General features: G+C 42.5%; 1 protein-coding gene across 2 annotated transcripts in view; it reads left to right on the top strand.

The window, feature by feature from the left end:
- The window catches only part of FERMT1 (fermitin family member 1), a 138,491-nt gene that overhangs the window by 10,227 nt on the left and 103,840 nt on the right, over positions 1-24,424 (top strand). For both annotated transcript variants that reach the window (XM_030196311.1, XM_030196312.1), the window contains exon 2: positions 20,145-20,317. In XM_030196311.1, the coding sequence (XP_030052171.1) occupies positions 20,167-20,317 (151 nt within the window). In that variant the 5' untranslated portion in view covers positions 20,145-20,166. The remainder of the gene's footprint in view (positions 1-20,144; positions 20,318-24,424) is intronic.

Below are 24,424 nucleotides of genomic sequence, written 5' to 3'. Positions count from 1 at the left end.
CTTAGAATTTACATGCTTCACATTACAGAATATGCATGAAGGCGTGTTTTCAAAGCACTTAGACTTACAAAGTTTCTACATAACATTCTAAATCTAAGTTGCTTCAAAAACGAGCCCCTTAGACAGTTGTGTACGTAAATTCTAATTAAAGCCAATTAGTGTCAATTGCTGGTTAATTGGCAATTAGCACTTATTGGCTTGTTAACTAATTAAGTTGTGCGCACAAATCCAGAATATGACCAGAATTGCACGTGCAAATTAAGTCACGCTATATAGACTCCAGGGTTTATTCCATTGGTGTGCAAAGTTTTAGTAAAAGGGCCCCTGAGTTTGTTTTGCTTCCATTCTGTTTTCATACAGGGATCTTTTATGTTTGGCCCATGCATTCTTAAATTCCATTACCATTTTCATCTCCACTATCTCCCAAGGGAAGGCATTCCAGGCATCCACCACCCTGTCTGAGAAAAAGTACTTCCTGACAGTACTCCTAGGCCTGTTGGTCTCCATATAACTTGCAGACCAGTCCCTGGAATACCCCAAATCTTGCCCTATTTGTTTTTTGGATGGATGATTTTGGCCATATATTGATTTCTAAGCCTAAAATTATCTGTTCAAGTGGCCCAGAGTTTTTACAATAAACACTTCTGTCATTGGTCTTCACGCTCAATTCTTGAGGGCTGCAAAGTTGCCAACAGGTCAGGTTTTCAGCCTAACCCTAATAACTATGCATGGTAAAGATCTACATGCCTACTATCTCCACTGTATTCAAATCTCTCTCAAGCATATTCATTAGGGTTATCATCAAAAGCTGACCCATTGGTGGCCCTCAAGGATTTAGAGTGAATGAATACCACTGACTTATGTCAAATAACTAATGGTATTGGAATCTGACCCCGTGCTTGCTCGGTCAGGAACTTAGAAAACACATCCTGCATTTTTACCTTACAGCCTTCGTCCTAATGGATATGATTCAACTATGAATGTTTAAGGCTCGTCCTGATCTATCTTATGTTGAAATCACTTTCCTGTCTGAGGAATGAATATTACGTGGATTTCTGTGTAATTGTCTGTGATACTAATCCTTCATAAGACAAACAATTCTGGTTGTATTTATGATCCCTTAAGGTCTGTTATTCACACTCATTGCATAATCTGACCAGTCATGTAGTCATTCATTCTTAATACTGAGCCTCCCCACCTTGTACTCATCATATATGGCTCATGTGCCTGATGTTTTTATAATCTCAAAAGTTAGTTAAATGTATACGCCTACTACAGCATTTTCTGAAGTTGTGTGGGTAACAAGGTAGACATGACATGAAACAGTCCCTGAATATTTAAAATATCTAAGAAAACATTATTGCACGAGAGAGAGACAAGCTTTTGTCAATATATCCTGTACAGTCCCTGATGGAAACTAAGGTCAGAGCTTTGAACAGGGGTATATGCTCAGATGAAACAACAGAACTAGTCTCCCTGTCCTTTTACTCATGCCTTTTGAGTTATTGAAATTATTAAGTGTGCAGTAGGTATGTTGAATGGTTCTTGGCAAGGAGGAAGGGATGAAGGTGCTGTTGTTTCTTAATGTTGTATGCTCCTTAGCTGACTTGTTCTTACATGTAGTCAGAACAATCCCAGGCTTGTGTAAGACCAGCTTACACAGAAGCTATTATATTTAGCTGAGAGAAGCTACCATAACACCGGCACACTCCAAAGTTCCTGTCTGTGTCCAAGGAGTTGAAAGGCACTGGAGCAGCAGTAAGAGATAGGATTGTCTGATGTCAACCAAAACAGACCAAAGGACGTGAGGCTCAAAGAAAGACAAGGAAATCTGGAGAAGTGAAAACAGAGGAAATATGAGAGGATGCATGGCATATTAGAAAAGTTGAGGAAACTAGATCACATGAGAGCATGGAAAATGGAGAGAGGACATGAGTGCATGAGACATCTAGAAAAAGTAAGACTATACAGTTATATATTAGAAAGGCAATACTGAAAGAAATTTACCTGGGGAAATTAGCCTGTCTGAAAATTGTTTTTGTCCAAATGTATCTGTGGGCTTCCAGAGCACAAGCATTGTTAACCAGCTAAAAAGAGACATTAACAGGAAAATAAGACAACATATATGGGATTTTCAACAGTGTGGGGAAAATTCTATAAATGGTGCTCAAAATTCGGCACCAAAAGAAATTGGCACTGAATGGTATTCAAAAACGTGCATTCCAGGATCAGCACCCTATATAGATTAGCATGTAGTGCCGGGATTCGCACTCAACTTTGGTCACGAGGAACTATACCAACTAAAATCAGGTGTAAATCCTGGCATGCAAGTTGGACACGGATCCCCTGAATTCTATAACACTGCACGCAATTTAAGGGAATGCCCCTGACCCACCCATGCCCTTCCCATGGCCACGCCCCTTTTCAGATCCACATGGAAATACTCAAGCGCTATTCTATAAATGGGTGTGTAAGTGTGTTTTAGTGCAGATCTGCCATTTTTGCCCCATTTTGGTACCTTGCATCCATTGGAATGCTTTTTCCCACCAAAACTTTGGCACAGAAGTAGCATGTTCAGTGCCACGTATAGAATTTCTGCTTTTGTGTGTCATTTTACTTTCCCCCACCCCCAGCCCTGCAGTCACCTACACAAATAGCAAGTGCAATGTGCAAAGGCACTTTTGGAGAGTAATTTTATAACAGAACACCTAGTTGAAGAGACCCAAGTAGGTGCCTGCCTAGGCACCTCTGTGCCTTCATAAAATACTAGCAAATGGCAGAAATAAATCATACCTTCAGTGCAGGCATGGACATGTACACCTGCTCGAAAGCCAGTAGAAATATTCTTGAGTAAAGTCTGCAAGTATATAGATCAATTAAAGTATTTTATAATCAACTTGTTTTCTTTCAAGCTCTATCTGCATTCCACCCAGACTGCACTCCCAGCTACTCCCACAGGCAAAAAAGGCACCTTCTTGACAAGGTGCATACATTTGAGCAAGTTGGTTTCTTTCTCTCGTTCGTCAATAAAGAAAGCTTTTTTTAAAAGTCAGTATTTTATAAAAGGCCATTAATGTGGTCACATGGAGGGGAATTTTTGAAAGAAACGTCCAAGTTGGGATTTGGACGTCTTTGTAAAACATCCAAATCCAGGGGTGGGAGAAACCATATTTTCAAAAAAAGATGGACAGCCATCTTTCATTTCGAAAATACCAAGGACGACCTTAGAGATGGGCGTCCTTAGACATGGACGTCTTTGACTTTCGGTGATTTTTAAAACCAAAGACGTCCATGTCAAAAACGTCCAAATGCAAGCCATTTGGACGTGGGAGGAGCCAGCATTTGTAGTGCACTGGTCCCCCTGACATGCCAGGACACCAACCGGGTGCCCTAGGGGGCACTGCAGTGGATTTCATAAATTGCTCACAGGTACATAGCTCCCTTACCGTGTGTGCTGAGCCCCCAAAACCCACTACCCCCAACTGTACACCACTACCATAGCCCTTAGGGGTAAAGGGGGCACCTAGATGTGAGTACAGTGGGTTTGTGGTGGGTTTTGGAGGGCTCGCTGTTTCCTCCACAAATGTAACAGGTAGGGGGGGTATGGGCCTGAGTCCGCCTGTCTGATGTGCACTTCATCTAAATATAGACTCCTATATAATATATCTCGCGTCAAATGTATGTTTAAATTTATAGGGGAAAAGCCTCAATCCCGGCGTGCGCTCCTTGTGTTGTAAAACAACGTAAGGGAGCACCGCCCGATCATCACTGGCTAAAAAACCCCTATTTAAGTAACCCACTTCTGTTTCCTATTTTTCAAAACAACTTAGATTGATGGTTACTTAGCTTCACTGCTGAAACTCTCTTAAGCAGTAAACCGGAACACAGTCGTCTGAACCCAATCCACGGCCCGACTCAGCCCAAGCTTCGCCTTCTTCCTCAGGGTCCGTGGGTCAATCAGCTGTGTTTCAATCGGCTTTTCGCTTTTCTCAATGTGCACTTCACCCACTAAAACTGCTCCAGGGACCTGCATGAACTGTCATGAACCTGAGGCTGGCATAGAGGCTGGCACAAAATATTTTTAAAGATGTTTTTTAAGGGTGGGAGGGGGTTAGTGACCACTGGGGGAGTAAGGGGAGGTCATCCCCGATTCCCTCCGGTGGTCATCTGGTTATTTCAGGCACCTTTTTGTGCCTTATTTGTAAAAAAAAAAAAAAACACATTTGGGTGAAAACATCCAAGTTTTACTTTAGGTCGTCCCTGCTTTTTTTGATTATGGCTCAAAGATATCCAAGTGTTAGGCACATCCAAGTCCTGCCTTCACCACGCCTCCGACACGCCCCCCTGAAATTTGGACGTCCTTGCAGTTGGAGACGTCCAAAATCAGATTTCGATTATACCGATTTGGATGTCTCTGGGAGATGGACGTCCATGTTTTGGTTTATGTCGAAAGATGGACATCCATCTCTTTCGAAAATGAGCCTAATATGCACAAAAAAGACTGTAAAATGATCACCTTAGTGATTTGCAAAAATATAAACAGAGTACGTGTGATATAAGCACTTATGCCCTTTGCCACTGTGCAAACTTATTGATAACTGCCCCTTTTAAGGCTTAAAATGGTAACGTGCATTATCTATCTACACCAACTGAACAAGCACTTAGCAAATGACCTAAAAATTACTATCATATACAACAAGGGGGAAGAATAGCAATGATAATACATTTCTATAATTTGATATTAGAAATATCAAACCCAATACTCCTAGGGGCAATTCTATAACTGTACACTCCCTGTTGTGCATCCCAATGCAATGTGAAAAGCGCCTATTCCAGAGCTTTCCAAACTGTGGGTTGGGACCCCAAATGGGGTCACAGAATCTGCTTTTGGGGTCAGAGCTGCTGAGAGGGCGGGCATGGGGGGCAAGATTCCTTAGGGTCCAGAAGCGTAACCAGGTTGTGACACTTAAATTAGGGGAGCAAACAGCGGACTGCTTAGGCACGCATGTGCACTACATAGGCATGATGGACTGCTGAAAAATAGGCATTGGTGCCATCGAAAGTCTGTTTGGGGGAGCAGTCGCTCCCCTGGCACTCCACTTAGCTACACCTCTGCCAGGGCCATGCCTCCAAGGAGGGCCCACCTGGCGCCAGCATGGCTGATTGGTCTCCTGCTCCTGTGTGCCACTTTAATTCTGCTCTGCCAACCACAGGTCCTTCTTCCTGCCTCATCCTGCCTCCTGTGTGAAGTACTTCCTGTTTCTGCAAACACTTAAGGAAAATAGCAGGAAGAAGGACCTGTGTGGCAAAGCAGAGTTAACACAGTCCTGGCACACAGGAGCAAGAGACAAATATTAAGCAAGTAGCATTCTCACAGAGAGAGACCATGCATAGTGGGAAGAGGGGTGCGCACGGAGGAGGTGCCCGGTGGGTGTTTATCCCAGGCCCAGCTGTGTCTCTCGGTGGCCTTGTTTGGTTTCACAATCTACTTAGTCTTTCCATAGGTACATCATTATTCTGCACCTCCAAAGGGGGTCACACAGTTTTATTTGGTAATCATGGAGTCACAGGCACAAAAAATTGGGAAGCAATAGTGTCCTATTCTGTAACTGCATCTGGGCACATGGATTCCATCTTAGAATACTAGCATAATCCGCACTGACATGCCTAAATGTAAGCATGCCAAGTTATGCCAGGACTATGGCAGGCTTAAATAGGTGAACCTAAATGCGGCAGGCATCATGTGTAACATAGCATTCTCTAAGTTGCGTGTGTGAATAACGCACTCATGCCCCTCCCATGCTCCACCCACATGTTTGACCCCGTGCAGCATATACTATATCACTTACATGTGCCCTTATAGAATAGCATGTGTGCACACATAGGTGAATAAGTGCTGATTATCTGTGCACTTACACGCGCAAGACATGTGTAACTGCACGCGCTTCATTATAGAATTGCCCTTAAAGATGTTGTGCTCCTTTGAGTTCAGCCTTAAAAGATTCCTAAATGTATGCTCAGAATTTCACTAAACTGCTAAGTTTAGGAACCTAAAAACTGGGTGATAACAGAGGCAGATTTAGAGTGGAGAAAAAAGTTAGAAGCCTAGTACTGATTTTTTTGTACTGAAAACCTAAGTTAGGATCACAAATCTAGACATATAAATGGCAAGGCCTATATTTCGGAGCATAAATTTGGCAATGTCGATATTGAAAGTCATTTAAATGGACAGGGGTGCTAATATTCATCAGCGCTCACTAGCCATGATCCAAGTGGATAGCTCAGGGGCATTACAGGGGCAGAGCCAGGAAGGAACCAGGAGTTATGAGGGTGCCAGCAATATTCAGTGTCAGCACCTGCATAGCTAACCAAAGCATGTAGGATTGCGTAAAAAACTATCCTAACTTTGCCCAATTAGCTATGCAGGTGCCGGCACTGAATATCACCTACCACCCATATACTTCCAGATACCAGCCTGCAAATTATACTGTCCTCTTCTTCCTTCCCATCCTGGTGTATTCCAATCCCCCCCCCCCCCCCCCCCCCACCACCACCTGACACCATAGGTGCCAGCTCCGTGTGCTTGAGCACCCCTAAAATTGAACAAACTCCATTACTTTAACCAGGGAACATTCACTTGTGTTGAGTTTAGCACCCCCAATAATTTTGAAAAGTTAGCTCCTATGCCTGACACCAGCTCCAATCCCGCTTGCAACCCTTCCCCATCCACAGCTCCGATCCCCTTCCAGTTTCCTCTGGCACCAGTTCTGATTCCACTCCCTCTCTCTCACCCAGCACCAGCAATTATTCCCCTCCCAATGCCTTCCCTGCACAAGGAGTGAGGACAGACCAGTGACTACCAAAAAATGATGAAAGAGGAAAAAAAAGATCCCCAGAGTTGGAAACATATATATAAAACTTTATTGAGAGGCCAGTACAACCAAGACCCGACACAGTGCCTGTATCTGAAAAAAAATACAGGAGTCTGTATCTGAAGAAAAGACTCTCCGTTTACAAAAAGAATGTCCTATCTTTATCCAGATACCTGTCCAGTTAGTGGTATGAATGGCGCTGCGTCCGGTTAGTGGTATGAATGGCGCTGCTAACCGGATAGCATTTCCAGGACAGCACTAAAGATCTGGTTTTATTTTAACTGCAGGGCCGGATAACAACAATGTAAACATAGTATGAAAATTTGAATAATGAAATAAGAAAACCTAAAGACTTTACCAGCCGATATTCAAAGTGATTTTAATGGACAGGAGCCTCTGTTGCCCGCTTAAATTGCTTACCACTGCCTAACCCCCGATATTCAGTGGCACTAAAGGGGGCAGTGGCATCTAAATATCGTCTCTGACCAGCAGGTCAGGTGCAGTACAGTGGGTGGTGTTAGGGAGTGGCTGGAGGTTATGCAGGTGCCAGGAATATTCAGTGCTGGGACCAGTAGCATTCCTGGGGGGGGGGGGGCGGTGGGTGCGGTCCACCTGGGTGCACGCTGCTGGGGGGTGCCGCACGCGCCTGTCCTTCGTTCCATGCTCCCTCTACCCCGGAACAGGTTACTTCCTGTTCCGGGGCAGAGGGAGCATGGAACAAACGAAGGACAGGCGCACGCAGCACCCCCCCCCCCCCCAGCGGCATGCACCCGGGGGGTCCTTTCACCAGGGGGGGGTCGCGCTGCACCCGGGGGGGCAGGGCGCATCAGCGATCTGCCCCGGGTGTCAGCACCCCTAGGATTGCCACTGGCTGGGACTCGCATAGCTAAGCGGGTTGATTTAGAATAGCTCTAAAGCTCTACTAAATTAACCCATTTATCTATGCGGACCCCGGCACTGAATATCGACTGGGACCCGCATAACTATGTTTTACCTTTAAAGCTCCCCCACCAATCCTTTTCTTGCCCTCCAAAATAATCCCCTTCCCCTCCTACCCCTCCCCCAGTCCCTGGGAATCAGAGGCCCTCCTTGAACAAGCCCTCCAACCCCATCCATCTCCCCTTAGATCTAGGTAGGCCCCCTTGGCCTACCTGATATCCCTGGTGGTCCGTGGGGGTCACTGGGGCAGGAGCGAAGTCCCATCACTGGGGCAGGAGCGAAGTCCCATCATTCATACCCCTTACAGCTGGCCTTTGCAATTGGCTGTTGCAACCTCTTGTGGTGGCTCATGGTGCTTCGTGTAGTACCACGGGCTGCCGAGAGAAATCATAGCAGCCATTTTCTAAGGGAAGTCACAAGGGCCAGCCAGCTGGGTTTTCAGGATATCCGTAATGAATATTCATAAGAGTGATTTGCTTATAATGGAGGTGACAAGCATTCAAATCTGTCTCAAGCACACTCATTAGGAATATCATCCCCATGACAGATATGAGAACCATTACTCTAGATACTGGCACTCTAAATAACCACCTAGTCTGCCCGATACTTTTATTTATTTTATTTTTGTTACATTTGTACCCCGCGCTTTCCCACTCATGGCAGGCTCAATGCGGCTTACATATACAGGTACTTATTTGTACCTGGGGCAGTGGAGGGTTAAGTGACTTACCCAGAGTCACAAGGAGCTGCCTGTACCTGAGGTGGGAATCAAACTCAGTTCCCCAGGACCAGAGTCCACCACCCTAACCACTAAGCCACATTCATTCATTCATTCATTTATTTACTTACTTACTTACTTACTTATTTAGATTTTGCTCACACCTTTTTCAGTAGTAGCTCAAGGTGAGTTGCATTCAGGTACTCTGGATATTTCTCCGTCCCAGGAGGGCTCACAATCCTGACAAAATAACTTTGAATATTGCCCTTGTTATGTATACCATTTTATTCATTATTATATATTTACATGTCTGTTATTACAGCTTTGTCACAGTCGTTTGTGATCTGTTACCTTTCGTGCATGCATTCTAGTCTGAGAGAAGCATTTTGTCTTGCACTGGGTTAACATCAAGTTAGCTTTGTTTCTTATATGAACATGTGATACAGAATGCCGTAGGAAATGCATTTTGCCAGATTTCATTTCTGTGTTGTATCTTATACTGAAGCTGATATACCTGAAATTTCTTCCAACAAGTAACAACTTGCTTCTCAGATATGGGATACTTAAAGTTCACTTTGAAAGAAGAGGTGTAGAAAAGTTTCAGAACAGGAATTCAGGAAAGTCTGATTCAGTAATGTAGAGGTATATCGATCTCTGGAATTCTTTCTTTTTATCATCCTGAAATTTAATTTAAAAAAAACAAAACCTTATGAAACAGCAACTTTCTGGAAGAGAGCACATCCATCTTGTGTGTGTATTGGGGAAGGGGAGGATAAATATAGAGACTGCAAAATATAGAGACTGCATATTTTATAAAGACCAAAAATGTTCAGTATAATTGAGCATAGAGGTGTGCATTCCTCATAACGGTTGTTGTGGAGTGTTTAGAAAGCTTCTAAAGGCCCGGTTGTTCAAGAAAGTATTTGAAGGTTAGCAGTTAGTCATGGGGTATTCATGGGAATTTCAGAATGTTGCTGTAATTGGCTCCACCTCCGGATTACCCCAGAACTGCCCAGTTAGTGCCAAGGCGGACCTCCTGGATTTTCAACAGCACTATCCAGGTAAGTGCTATTGGAAACCCTATTGGCGTAAGTAGGAGACACTGAAAATTGACCCAGGTGTTGTTGGGTTTTGGTTTCCTTTTATTTCTAATCATTAGGGTTTGTTTGTTTTTTACTTTGCCAGTCGCCTTGGGCTGTTTGACAAAATGAGATATCAAATTTGATAATCAAATACATTTTCAAAAATGCCTACCGCTCCCCCACCTGCCCTTACCACTTCCCTTTGTATTTGTCCCAAATGTGCTCATATCTTCTTACACTTTTGCTTATTACTACCTCATCTGGCAGGCTTTGCAAGCATCCACAATCCTTGCTGTAAAAAAAATAATATATTTCCCCATATTTCCTCTGCGCTTCCTTCCAGGTTAATATCACGACCCCTTGTTCTTAGGGAAAATGCCTCCTTCTACTTCATTGAAGGTAACTAAATATTGGATGTTTCTAAAGAGTGCACTTTCTCTCTTTCTGCAAGTACATTTTGAATTCCTTAAATCTCTCTGTGTAGGTGTGACAGGTTGCCACTCATGCCCTGTTCAGGACTGCTGCCCAATAGTCTGAAAATATTCACAGCTGCAGGCCAATGCACTGAAATAATGCAAAGCAACAGGAAGTTCCAGGGCGAGAGCCCATCTCGAGCCCCTGCCTTAACTGGGGCCAGTGCTGCCTGAGCCAGCTATGTGCTGATGTGGGTCAGCACATGGGGGGGGGGGGGTTTGGAAGGGGTGCTCAGCTTCCAGGGTACCCCTGAGATGAATCCCTTGCCCGATTGAGATGTAATTTTTTAATGATTTTGGCATGGAATCCCAGTGCCACGAGTAGCAGTCCAGTTATTTTAGCCACACCCTGGGAGCTCAGGTCAGTTCGCTTGCTGTTCAGAGGTAGCAGTCCCCCCACCCTCTCTTTATCTTGGCTATGTTAGTATGTCCAGCCCTGCATTTGTTCTCTTTGTCTGTATGGAGTTGTTGATATATGGGTGGTGTTTGTCGCAGCTGGTGGGAACCCGAGTTAATTTGGCTAGTAGTGGGGTAACAATTAGCCCTCATTAAGTTCACCTGGCAGTGAAATTAAGATTTTTTAGGTCATATGACCTGGCTTAGTAGCAAGGAGGTCCATGCTGGTTTCCTGAAGTCTCAGCTGCTATGGTGAGGTTAACAAAAAATAACCTGGTGAAGGGTCAAGCTACTTTTGAGTTATTCATGTTTTTGTGAATAGGCTTTGTCGGCATTGCTGCGCTGGAATCACTAGTGCGGTTTGCTAAAAAAGGCCCTTGGTTAGTCATTTGCTGACTAATGTTATTTACTTCCTAACAGGTTCAAGTTGGGGAACTGGAAGTGGGGGAGATGTCAAAGGGTTAAGTTAAAGGGGTTAGTGGGGTTTCAGCACATAGATTACAGGCAGTCACTGTTCCCCATGTTAGTGCATTTTCTATAAAACAACATGGAATGGAGGAGTGGCCAAGTGGTTAGAGCACCAGTCTTCTAATTCAGAGGTGGCTGATTCAAATCCCACTGCTGCTCCTTGTGATCTTGGGCAAGTCACTTAACCCTCCATTGCCTCAGGCATAAAATTAGATTGTGAGCCCTCCTGGGATAGAGAAATATCCAGTGTACCTGACTGTAACTCACTTTCAGCTACTACTGAAAAAGGTGTGAGCAAAATCTAAATCTAAATAAATAAAATCACCTTAACCATCCATTGACACACATCAGACCTGAACTTTACCTCTCAGGCTATATCCTGACACTAATCTGTGACCAGCCTTGAGTTGTGGCTCCCAGCAGCTTCCTTCAGGCTCCCTCGTGTCCTGGTAATGGTGACTCCTGTTGCACTATGGTCCTGTATGACTAGTCCTAGCACTTCTAGTTTGGCAAGATCTTCCCATCATAGAGCTAAGCTGTCCAGAGTCCTACAATCTACTTGCTTCAAGTTTCTGCTCTATCCTTGTCTTTAGCAATGTCTCCTTTACTCACTAAGCTGAACTGAAGCATGGATGCCCAGTGTAAGAGGTTTGGGTATACATAAATACACAAAAAAATCTGCTGCCACAAAATGACAATAAACTGCCTACAGGTCAAACTGTACGCTGACCAGCAGGAAAAAAGGCCTCAAAGAGCTTCCAGATCCTGAATCGATCTGTTGAAGCTATAATGGGTCTAAGGACCCTGCCTTCATCATTGGCCAAAAAAACCTAATGTTACAATGCACTTCCTGCTGGTAAGATGTAATCTCATAAAATTTCTTAGAAGATATGATACATTTACTTCAAATCAATAAAGCACCACACTTATCTTTATAGTAGGTGCTTCTGGACAGCGTTGCGTGCTGTACTCCACTTTCTGTTGTTGATGTGCCGAGCCGACGGTGGCAAGCGTTTCGCACGGCTGCTTCAGGGTCTCGGTGTCAGATTTCAGAGAAAGATCAGCACGACGTCTCAACGCTATCCTACCATCCCATCCTGACTTAAGGAAGGAGGTTTTGGCCTTTGAAAGATAGATGAAAAATGTATTAAGTTAATCCAATAAAAATGTATCACTTTATTTTCCTTTTTTTTTTTTCAATTTCTTAATTTGTAAGGTAGTGATTACAATATATCAATTTTAGAAAATTTACACCTGCTATCTTTATATTTGCACAGTATATGGAGACATGTTTGTGCTTCTCTTTCTTTGGTTGTTGCATTGTAAACAGCGTCTGCTTTTAGGAGTTATTATTATTATTTATTGCATTTGTATCCCACATTCCCACACCTATTTGCAGGCTCAATGTGGCTTACATAGCTTTGATAACATTGTCATAGCTGGATATCAGATACAGTTAGTTATGTGTAGTGATTAAGGAAGAGGAGAGGGAAGAAGTAAGAGAGTTGTTAAGGAAGTTATAGAAGGTGTGCGTTCATAGTTGAGTGAACTTAGTGAGGTTATAGGTTTTCATTGTAGGCCTTGTTGAAGAAGAATGTTTTCAAAGATTTTTGAAACATAGTTATTTCTTTGATTGCTTTCAGGTCTGTAGGTAATGCATTCCATATCTGCATGCTCTTGTAAGAGAAGGTAGTGGCGTGCATCAGCTTGTATTTAAGTCCTTTGCAGCTGGGGAAGGGCAGGTTGAGAAATTTGCGGGATGATCTTGTGGCGTTTCTGGGAGGTAGGTCCACAAGGTTTAGCATATAGATTGGGGCGTCTGCATGAATGATTTTGTGTACAATCGTGCAGATCTTGAACGCAATGCGCTCCTTGAGTGGAAGCCAGTGAAGTTTCTCTCTTAGGGGTTTTGCGCTTTCATATTTGGTTTTTCCAAATATGAGTCTGGCGGCTGTATTCTGGGCAGTTTGGAGTTTTTTGATTGTCTGTTCTTTGCACCCGGCATATAGTGCATTGCAGTAGTCCAGATGGCTTATTACCATTGATTGTACCAGGGTACGGAAGATGTATCTCGGGAAGAAAGGTTTTACTCTTTTAAGTTTCCACATGGTGTAGAACATCAGTTCAGTTTAATTTTTGTCTACGTAATCTATTTTTAGTTTGTGGTTACTTATTCTATACTTAGCGAGGGTCTATCATTGTTCTGCATGTGCAGGTATTCTGTTAGCATTGAATGTCCGCATAGGATTGATTAGTACTAATCCAGTTTGTTTAGTTTTTCAATAGGTGTATTGATGTTCTACTATCCACATCCAAATGACCTTATTTCCTATTTGGATTTTGGATGTTTTGTGCAAAACGTCCAAAATCGGATTTAGATGTCATATCAAAAATGCCCCTCCATGTGACTTAAAATGCAAAGTGAATGCCTAACAACAGTTCGCTCCCTGAATACTTCGTCACAATGATTTGGTGTTTGACTTTCATCTTACCCAAATGAAGAGTGATCCATGCTTGACCCATGTTTTCATGACAGTCTCGCAAGTATTGATCACCAAAGACCACTAGTGAGGCATTACTAGGAGACAAATGTAGCTCACAATGCCCAAATAATAACAGAACTAACTCCACACACAAGGGTATTATAACAAAAATAGTGCTTCTTTATTTACAATAGCTGCAAAAACAATATGGAAATTGCAGGAATGAAGACAATGAAGGTCTTATCATAGCAACAGCTCAGAGAGAACACACATTATCCAGACAGACATAATTTAGTCAGCTAGTCTAAACCCACATCACTTATATGGCAACGTACATGGCAACTATACAACCTGATGCAGAAGTCCAGCAGATGGCAGACTGTTCCTCCGATGGTCAGTCAGAGGCAAAGCAGGGACTGCTCAGATGGAATGTTCCCTTGTTTCATTTACAGTCCTTATAGAAGAAAAAGCCAGCTCCAGCTGATGTGGTGATGTCACTCCTGGCTTGGCCTGGACCCCACGTGTTCTCTCAAACAACCTTGTTTGTTACAGATTATTAAGACTTAAAGGGCCACAATGCTGTCCCATCAGCACTACAGAGAAGGGCACTTTAAACACAAATTCAGTGTTTCAGGGAGGAAGGTGCTTTCCTGAGATTCAACTGTGTCACTGAATCTGAGACAACATACCTGGGACTTTCCAACATTGTGGTTTACAGATCCCACCACTATTTCACATCCAAAATGTACCACTCTGACTGTGGAGTGCATTGTCCCAGGAAACAGCGTGTTGTGATATTCTGTCTCTCTAGCCATTATGTCAGCTCAGTCACCAAGGGAATTTCCAGTGGTCCATGGATGGCCCGCAGTTTTCATGCTGTCTGCAATGTCCTTGCTGACTGTGCCCACACACACACAGGCCTTAGCAGTGAACGATGAAGTTAGCCAAAGTTTGTATTTAAAGTCAGGTTGAAAATGCTGAACAGTGCCATGTATTATAATCCCACATACTTTATTATACAGAAATATACAGTGCTGTATATAATGCTTTATACAGGGGCCACAGCCCCACCTTACCCCATCCCATCCTACTTTATCCCCCCCCCCACCCCCACCCACACACACACACCTTAGCCTCCCCAAACACTTGAGTCATCGACTGCCTATGGTCTGGTTAGATAAGTAGTTATCTGACTTCTCTTTGTTTACACTCCTATAAAAGGGGGCTATATCTGCTCTTTTGTAGCTCCTGTTAACCTCTCCAGACTCCAAAAATAAATTGAACATATGGTGAGTATTTTCTTACATTCTTTCAGTATTGTAGGGTGTAGTCCAAGTCTGATTGCCTTCTCCACTTTCCTTTGTGTATTTACTTCAGGTTACTTCCTTCCCTGTGAAATGGGTTTGCAATCATTGTGCAATCATTTATTCTTCTGTATCCTACCTTAGACAAATCACCTTCCTTTCCTTTTGTGTGTCCTGAACTAAGTGACTTCTTTTACATGTTTGCCCTGTCATCCCCATCCTCCCTAAGCCCACGCTCTCCATTTATTCGGAACTATTCTATCTTTGATTTTATGCCTCTTCCTTAAATATTTAAAGAAGGGTTTATCTTGTTTGTTTATTGATTGGTCAATATTATCCTCTGTGTCTTTCCTTCTACAACTGCTACCTCTGCCTCCCTTATGCTTCTCGTAAGAACATAAGCATTGCCATGCCTCTGTATCGCTCCATGCTCAACTTGAGTATTGTGTTCAATTCTGGTTGCTGTATCTCAAAAAAAATAATTCAAGTGACCAAAATGATAGAGGGGATAGAACTGCTCCTATATGAGGAAAGGCTAAACAGGATAGGGCTCTTCGGCTTGGAAAAGAGACGGCTTAGGGGGGATATGATTGAGGTCTACAAAATCCTAAGTGATATGGAGCCAGTGGAGGTGAATTGATTTTTCACTCATTCAAAAAGTACAAAGACCAGGGGACACTCAATGAAGTTACATGGAAATACTTTCAAACAAATAGGAGGAAATATTTTTTCACTCAAAGAATAGTTAAGTTACAGAACTCGTTGCTGGAGAACGTGGTAATGGCGGTTAGCATATCTGGGTTTTAAAAAGGTTTGGACAAGTTCCTGGAGGAAAAGTTAATAGTCTGTTATTGAGATGGACATGGGGGACGCCACTGCTTGTCCTGGGATTGGTAGCATGGAATGTTGCTAATTATTGGGTTTCTCACAGATACTTGTGACTTGGATTGGCCACTGCTTGAAGCAGGATACTGGAATGGATGGACCATTGGTCTGACCCAGTATGGCTATTCTTATGGTTGCACACTAATGGCTATTGATTCAGAACATGGAAAAATGGCCCTAGCGCATGGGAAAGACCCTCATAAGGGTGCGATAAGGCCACTTTCTCAGTGCAGCTTATTAAAAGGACTCCTTAGATATTTGTTGATGTCTTTATGCTTTTTTGCTGTTGTACTTCCCATGATCATATGGTACATATTTCATCTGCTCCCTTCAAATTCTGGAATCCTGCTATGGCATCCTTTGCACAATCAATTCTTTTGACAGCAGCCTTTATGGAGTCCCTGTCCACATCCTAGTATTGTTCATGGAGATGCTATACTTAACAAAACAGAAGAGAAACAGGCAGCACTGTAGCCATTTTGGGCCACAGATGGTGGTCACTTCCCTTGAATATACTTATACCCTTCATTCCATAACAGATCACTTAAATTTACACAATGATTACATGCGTAAATTTATAGAATACTGCCATCCACATGGTTAAAAGGGCACCATCACACCTAACCAGTATTCTCTAATTATGCGCTCCAATGGCATAGCGCGTAACTGTTAGAAGGGAAGGAACGTGGGCAGGCCATCAATGGAGAATGCTGTTAGTTGCAAGCCATATAGGCAAGCCATAGATCTATCATATAAATGGTTGTGGCTACATTATGGCACACTGATGCAGTTTTAAAGTAGGTATTCTATATCATTGTATCACTGTGTTATTGTCAGGTACCTGTGTAAAAATCTCTATCTCAAGTGCGCTATTTAGGTGTTGTTCTGGATGCTAGCTTTTCTTTTAAATCTCAGCTACAGTTATTGATTCATAATTCTTATTTGAAATTGCGGATTCTGAGTACGTTAAGGCCTTTACTGTATAGAAAGGATTTTGCAAGAGTTTTGCAGGCAATAGTGTTAAGGGGGTTGGACTATTGTAACATCATTTATTTGGAGATGTCAGTTTTTTTGTATTCAGTCACTTCAAATCATTCAGAATTCAGCAGTGTGGCTAATATTTGGCCTGCCACAATCTGAAGCATGCCATATTTGAAGCGATTATGGCTGCCTGTTGTTTATTGTATAAAATTTTAACTGCTGATATCGGTTCATTGTGCACTTTATCAAGAATGTTCTTTTTATTTGAAGAATACTGTTAAATGATATCACTACTACTGTGGTCGGCAATGGGATGTGATCTTGTTTTGCCCTCTTTACAACGCTTGCATTTGGAACTGAAAATAAATAAAATTAATAAAAGCAGTTCCATCTCCACACATAGGACTTGATCCATGTTTCGTAACTGGTACTTCAAAGGCTGGTCCTTAAATTCTGTGTGAGTGCCTTTGAAGCAGCAGTTGTGAAACATGGCCCATGTCGGCCAGGGGTCCTGGTGTGGAGTTGGAACTGCTTTTATTAAGATAAGTGCAGTAATAGATTTAAATAGAAGTGATAATAAGTATTAAGGAGGAACTTTAATTCCAATATGAATGAAATGTTATTTAATAAATAGTATTTGCATACTGGCCGATGACAATGTTGGTGACTCATGAGTAGAGATGGCTAATGGGAAACGAGTCACCACTGAGGTCAATTTAAATCACTTCAAGCTATCTGTATTGTTCTTTAGTTGTTACATTTTCATGAGTAATTCAGCATTGAGCAATACTGCAGGTTCTGTTACCACTTACATGCATAAGTGTACATTTACCCCTGAAAGTGCTAGTATGCTATAAATTTACACGTGTAGAACAGCATACAATGGAGAGGGCCAATGTACACAGCACAAACAACCAAAAAAACAGCATAAAGGGCTCTCAAGAATGGAACAAGTGTGCTTTATTAATGACCCTTTTTAGACCAAGTGTGCTTTATTAATGATCTGACACTGGCCGTGATTCGGCATTACAGTGCCTACGTCAGGGGTTGTTAGTCCACTATGCAGCACACAATAAATGAACTGTTGTGCAATAAGATAAGATATGTCTGTTCAAAGCAGTCTTTACGACATAAACTGAAGCGGAGCAAAACGCTGTGTGATCATGTAATCACACGGTGTTTTGCTCTGCTTAAGTTGGGCAAGTCGAAGAGGGGTCCCTACTACTCACAGAGGCATAGGTACACTTCTTCTTCTCACCAGCCTCAGCAGGCTCAGACCCATCATGCTCATTCTCATCAACAGTGTGCGCCCAAGGCCCAGCCGGCTCCCCAGTCAAAACAGGGGATGAAAGTTTGACTAGCTCCAGCAGAGCATAGTCATAGTAAAACTAACTGTCCCGGACGACCTACTGGTAGGGGGAGGCTGAGTTTTTTTCAAGGTGCTTGGTCAGCTCAGGAATCAGATCTTGAGATCAACATCCTGGAGCCACAGGCAATCTGGAACTTTCTAAAGGCTTTCAGAGATCAACCTTTCAACCTAATTGTGCTCATTCAAACGGACAATCAGGTTGCAATGGATTACACCAACAAGCAGGGGGTACCAGATCTTACCCTGTATGTCAGGAGGCCGTTCAGATGTGGCACTGGGCTGTCCAGCATAGGATAGTTCTCAGGGCCACATACTTGGTAAGCAAATCCAACACCCTGACCGAGAAACTGAGCAGGGTCATGCAACCACATGAGTGGTCACTCAGTATGAGTATTACCCGTGAGATCATCCAAACATGGGGCACTCCCTCGGTGAATCTCTGTCACTCCACTCATCCACAAAGTCCCTCAGTACTGTTCCAGGGTCAGATTTGTCCTACTTTACAAGTGTAAGTGATGCCACTTACACATGTATGTGTATATTCTGTTATGTCCCTCACCTGTACGACACTCCTCCCAGCTAGGACGAGTATCGGGAGGGTCTGTTTTGGTTTCCTAAGTCTGGCAGTCGTCATCCGACTTAGAGCAATGGTTCAGCCATCTTGGATAGATCAGATCCCAGGAAGTCATCTTGGACTAACGAGGACAGGAAGGAAGCCCATATTTGGTCCTTAGAGCTCTGCTGATGGGGGCAGCCATCTTGGTTCAGCTGCAAATGCTTTAGCCTAATTCCTTCTCTACTTAAGGCACTGCCTCCAGCTCTTCAGTGCTTCGGCTTCTGCTGTTCAGAGGTTGTGGTCTGCATTCGTGTTCCTGTTTCCTGTGTTTCGACCTTGGCTTGTTTCCTGACCACACGTTGTGTTACTGCCTGCCTTTTGACCCTGGACTATGTTTTGACTATTCTCAGCTCTACTGCTTCCCTGGCTCTTGGACTGTGTCTGTTGGATACCTGTCTGGTCGGTGGTCCTGCAACCCCACCGGTTCCCGAAGTCCTGCCGGCCGCTTGAACCCAGGGGCTCAACTCCTGGGGAATAGTGGCTAAGTGCAGGTGAAGCTAGGGGTTGTCTGGCTGCCTGACCAAGTGCGGTGCGCTCCATCTTCGCCGTGCTCAGTCGGGGCACAAGGGCTCACATCTCCAGTCATAACATATTCACAGAGCATCGGAGAAGATTACAATAAAAATGTCATACAATCATAAAAACAAACATATGTAAAAAGGTAAAACAGTTTTGGTACAATTCTATAAAGGTCATCCAAGTTTTGGTGTTAAAATGCAAATGCCTACTTTTCTTCATAGAATCAGCTTGAAATAGGCACCTGCTTATCCACTTGTCCTGGGTACATCTAGGTTAATAGTGCAAGAAGGCACCTATTTTATAAAGATCAAAGGCAGCTGTGTGTCTTTATAAAAGAGTAGCACAGATCTTGCAGAAATAGCACAAATTCTAAAACGGCATCTGGGCCCAGATTCTGTCATAGAATAGAGCATCAGTTGGCATTTGTGAACAAACATTTGGGTGCCATCCCTTGCGCTATGTGAAAGGCAGGCATAAATGTTAGCACGTAAAGGCTATGCTTTAGCTCATAACTTAAGAAACATGGACATCTAAATGCTGGTTTTCAGATATCCAAAACAGGAACAGAGCTTCTGAAATACGATTATAGAATTAGAGGGATTATGTTTAACAATGCTGAAATGACAAAGTCTTAAGATGTTTCCTGAATAATACATAATTGGTTTCCTCTTTTAACTCCTATAGAAGCCTATATCAAATAGAAAAGCCTATATATGTAAAAGTCCTTTCTCAAATCGAAAGCCACCTAATTGGCGAAAGCGAGGGAATATCCAAGTGGAGCCAATTAAGGAGCCAACATCCAAAGCCCTAATGTTTTGCTTTTTCAGGTGGTTTTGAGCACCAACAAAGCCCAGGCCTAAACAAGCTGTTAGCAAATGGTTGTGCATGACTCAGAGAAAGTGTAAATGCCAACTCAGCTTTTTGTATATGTGAACCTAACCTTTCCAAAATTCCTTTCTAGGCCTGCTAGAAGGCAAAACAAATTTTGAGAATGTACGTATGATATCCCAGTGATTTCTTACGCAATTTTATTTTGCAGGCTTTCATTTCATAGTGCCAAGATGAGTTCACATAGTGAATATGGATCCACTTCTTGGGAACTCAGTGTTACTGTTGATCATCAGTACAAAGAAGAGCAAAAGGAATTTGGCATTCGTGTATCAGGAGATCTCCACATAGGTGGAGTGATGCTCAGATTGGTAGAACAAATTAGTAAGTACAAAGTCCTTCTGTTTCTTAAAGTAAATCCTGGTAGAAATCATAGAAAATATATTTTAAAAAGTACATATGAAGCATTGTACAAGTAATGCTCATTTAGTCCGTGAAGTAAAAACCCATATAGAGAATTCTGAGCATGAGCTATGTCCTCTGCTAATCCTATGAAGTCAACATTCCTACATATTAAATTCATTGATATTTGAAGTTATGCTTATCATATTTCATTTTGCACTGATCCTACAATATGCTATTTATTATGGATTTTGATGTTCTAAATTCAAATTTGACAATTAAAACAGTTGATTGACTACTATTTCCAAGATATAAGATTTTACATTTTATGTATATACATACAGTGCCATTTTAGATAAATTGCGGAAGTGGGAATAGTCATTTTTGTGACAGTTTACAATACTAGGGCTGTACATAGAGTGCGACGCCAATTATCCAAATGCTGCTTATCTGGATGTCCAATTATGCGGACAGACATCACCCTCCCCCCCTCCCCCCCCCCCCCCCCCCCCCCCCCAGTTTCCATTTCCCACAAAAATTAAAATTGCTCATCAGAAGGATGTGGAACCACCCAGAGATGGATAGAAAGAAGCCCCTGTGAAGCTCCACTGTATCGCAAGTGCCCGCGTGCCATGCATGATCACATTTACATGCATGCGCATCAATATGAGGCACGCACTACTCAAAACTGACCTATCTAACCTGTGGAAAATCATACATCATGTTTTAATGGCATGTACTTTGCTGGCAAGTGTGTGCAGGGGCAGCATGTCTGGAGCACACTAGGAGGCTCATTTTCAAAGCACTTAGCCTCCCAAAGTTCCATAGAAACCTATGGAACTTAGCCTCCCAAAGTGCTTTGAAAATATGCCTCAAAGGCATGCATAAATTATAGTATTTTATAATTTATGCATGCTCTAGTTAATATCTTGTAGTGGACATTTTACACCAGCGATAGGACTGTTGTAAGCAATCACATCTTAAATGTAAACATATTTTCTGCCACTTGCACCAGTATTTTGTAAAGAATATGTGGTGCCTACTTTTCTTCATAGAATCAGCTTGAAATAGGCACCTGCTTATCCTCTTGTTAATAGCGCAAGGAGGCACCTAGTTTTCATCTATATTACAAAGATGGTAGGTAGCTATGTGTCTGTATAAAACAATCACAAATGCAGCAGAACTACCACCTACACTGAAGGTATAGATATTTGCTTCTGCTCAGAAGCAGGTCTAAATGTTAATACTTAAAGGGGCCCTTTTACTAAGGCACGCTGAAAAATGTCCTGCTCTGGTGTAGGTGCATGTATTGGATGCAAGCAGGTCCATTTTTCAGCGCACTTGCAAAAAAAGCCGTTTTTTTGGCCCAAAATGGACATGTGGCAAAATAAAAATTGGTGTGCATCCATTTTGGGCCTGAGACCTTACTGCCACCCATTGACTTAGCGGTAAGGTTTCACACATTAACCGACCAGTAATCGATAGTGCACTTATAATAATACATAATTATACATTCTTCCTTAATTACAACACACTATCCCAATGTACACCCTCTTCCCACTCCCTACCTCTACCACCTTCCTCCCTTACCCATCTTTCTTACCCACTTTTTATTGTCCACCTCTTTATATACTATATTCTGCTGTTTTATCCATTTTGTATTCTTGTAAACCTGTTATTTTGTAAACCGCATTGAGCCTGCTAATAAGTGGGAAAGCGCAGGGTATAAATGTTACAATACAATACGTACACTGCTGATTACCACCCGGTTAGCGCCACACGGTAGGAAATAGAAATTATTTTCTGCCACGCATTTTGGATGCACGTAAAAATTGGAATTACTGCCCGAAGCACATGGTAGCTGGGTGGTAGTTTTAATTTGATGCGTGTTGTATTTATTTATTTGTTGCATTTGTATCCCACATTTTCTCACCTATTTGCAGGCTCAATGTAGCTTACAATATTCTACCCTGGTTATTGCCATAGCAGAGTAAAGATACAATTAATAATTACAGAAGAATATATGTAACAAATGAGATAAAGCATTAGTTATAACAGGATCAATAATAAAATGACAGTTAAAGTTGTACATGTGTAGGCACATACACACCTTAGTAAAGGGGCCCCAAAATGTGGATTTGCATATTTTATCAAATACATCCATAAATTGTGACCACCTATGATCTGCCCAAACTCCTTCCCTGAGCATGGCTACTCTAGCCTTACAAATACACTCCTACATTCTCCGTGTGTCCTTTAAGGAACTACCTAATTTTACATGTGTACATCAGCAGTTACTCATGAAAAAGGTTTGTTAAATTACTTCCATAGTTCCACGGTGGTCTGTATAGTGCCTTTGAAAACCGGCAGCTAGGTGCTGGTAAACATACAGGGCTAGATTCTATATATGGCGCCTGAAAAATCCGTGTGGTAAAAAAATACGCCTAGATGTATTCTCTAAAGTACACCTAAATTTTATAGAATCATCTTAAATTTCCATGTGGTATATAGAATACGCCGAGCGCCTCTTCACGCAACCAAATTTGGTCATGTCCATTTAGGCCTTGTTTTACTCGGCATAAATCCCGACGCCTAAATTAGGCACAGAGCAGGTGTATTCTATTAATAATGTGTATATATTTTCAAAACACCCACAACCGTGCCCCCTTTTCAGCTGTGGGACTTGGAATTTACCTACACCACATTACAGAATACACTTAGCGAGTTATGCGTGTAAATCTGAATGCCAATTAGTGCTTGTAATTGCTTGTTAACATCCAATTGACAGTCCTGATGAGCAAGTTTATCAATTAAGTTACGTGCATTGTTATAGAATACACTTCAATTTCTGTGTGTAAATTAAGGCACAATATATAGAATTTAGGGGAAAAGAGGTAGATTCAATAAATGGTGCCCAAAATTCAGCACTGAAAAAAATCTGCAGTGCCTGGTATTCTGTAATCAAATTTAACAGTATCTGTGACTTCTCTCAATGGAGGAGGCTCCTATATCTTCCAATAACAACGCCCAGCTCCAGACCAATTACAAATTCTTCTTATAAATAACACTTATGTCTAGTAGTACTACTGGATCTATTGGATGCACATGTCACCACTACTATGGCTAAATTTATCAAGCCAAGCATTGCTTAGAGTGGGCATTTATTCATCATTGATCCAAATTTTATTATTTTTTAACTTTTTTTATTTTTAATCTATCTGTTATCAAAAAACTTATTTTTCAAACTTCAAGTACTTAGCTTAAAAGCTTCTTTGTTATTTTCTCAATTCTTAGTTTCCCCATATTAGATTGGAGGAGACAATCCTTGACACAGCAGTTTTGCGAAATATGAGTTCATGTCGGTACGAGAAGTCAAGTTTTGCTGAGGACGTCCTCGCAAAACATCCCGGCGAAGGGGCAGGGAAACCCGTATTATCGAAACAAGATGGGTGTCCATCTTTCGTTACGATAATACGGTCGAGAATGCCCAAATCTTGAAATTTAGGTCGTCCTTAGAGATGGTCGTCCCTAGACTTGGTCTTTCTGATTTTCGACGATAATGGAACGCCCATCTCAGAAACGACCAAATCCAAGCCCTTTGGTCATGGGAGGAGCCAGCATTTGTAGTGCATTGGTCCCCCTCACATGCCAGGACACCAACCGAGCACCCTAGGGGGCACTGCAGTGGACTTCATAAATTCCTCCCAGGTACATAGCTCCCTTACCTTGTGTGCTGAGCCCCCCAAAACCTACTACGCACAACTGTACACCACTTCCATAGCCCTTATGGGTGAAGGGGGCACCTAGATGTGGATACAGTGGGTTTCTGGTGGGTTTTAGAGGGCTCACATTTACCACCACAAGTGTAACAGGTAGGGGGGATGGGCCTGGGTCCGCCTGCCTGAAGTGCACTGCACCCACTAAAACTGCTCCAGGGACCTGCATACTGCTGCGATAGATCTGAGTATGACATTTGAGGCTGGCATAGAGGCTGGCACAAAATATTTTTAAAGATGTTTCTTGAGGGTGGGAGAGGGTTAGTGAGCACTGGGGAAGTAATGGGAGGTCATCCCCGATTCCCTCCAGTAG

The sequence above is a fragment of the Microcaecilia unicolor genome, chromosome 3 (genome assembly GCF_901765095.1).
Source record: "Microcaecilia unicolor chromosome 3, aMicUni1.1, whole genome shotgun sequence".
Lineage (NCBI taxonomy): Eukaryota > Metazoa > Chordata > Amphibia > Gymnophiona > Siphonopidae > Microcaecilia > Microcaecilia unicolor.
Note: the sequence above shows the minus strand (reverse complement) of the source record. Positions and strands in the feature narration are given on the sequence as shown.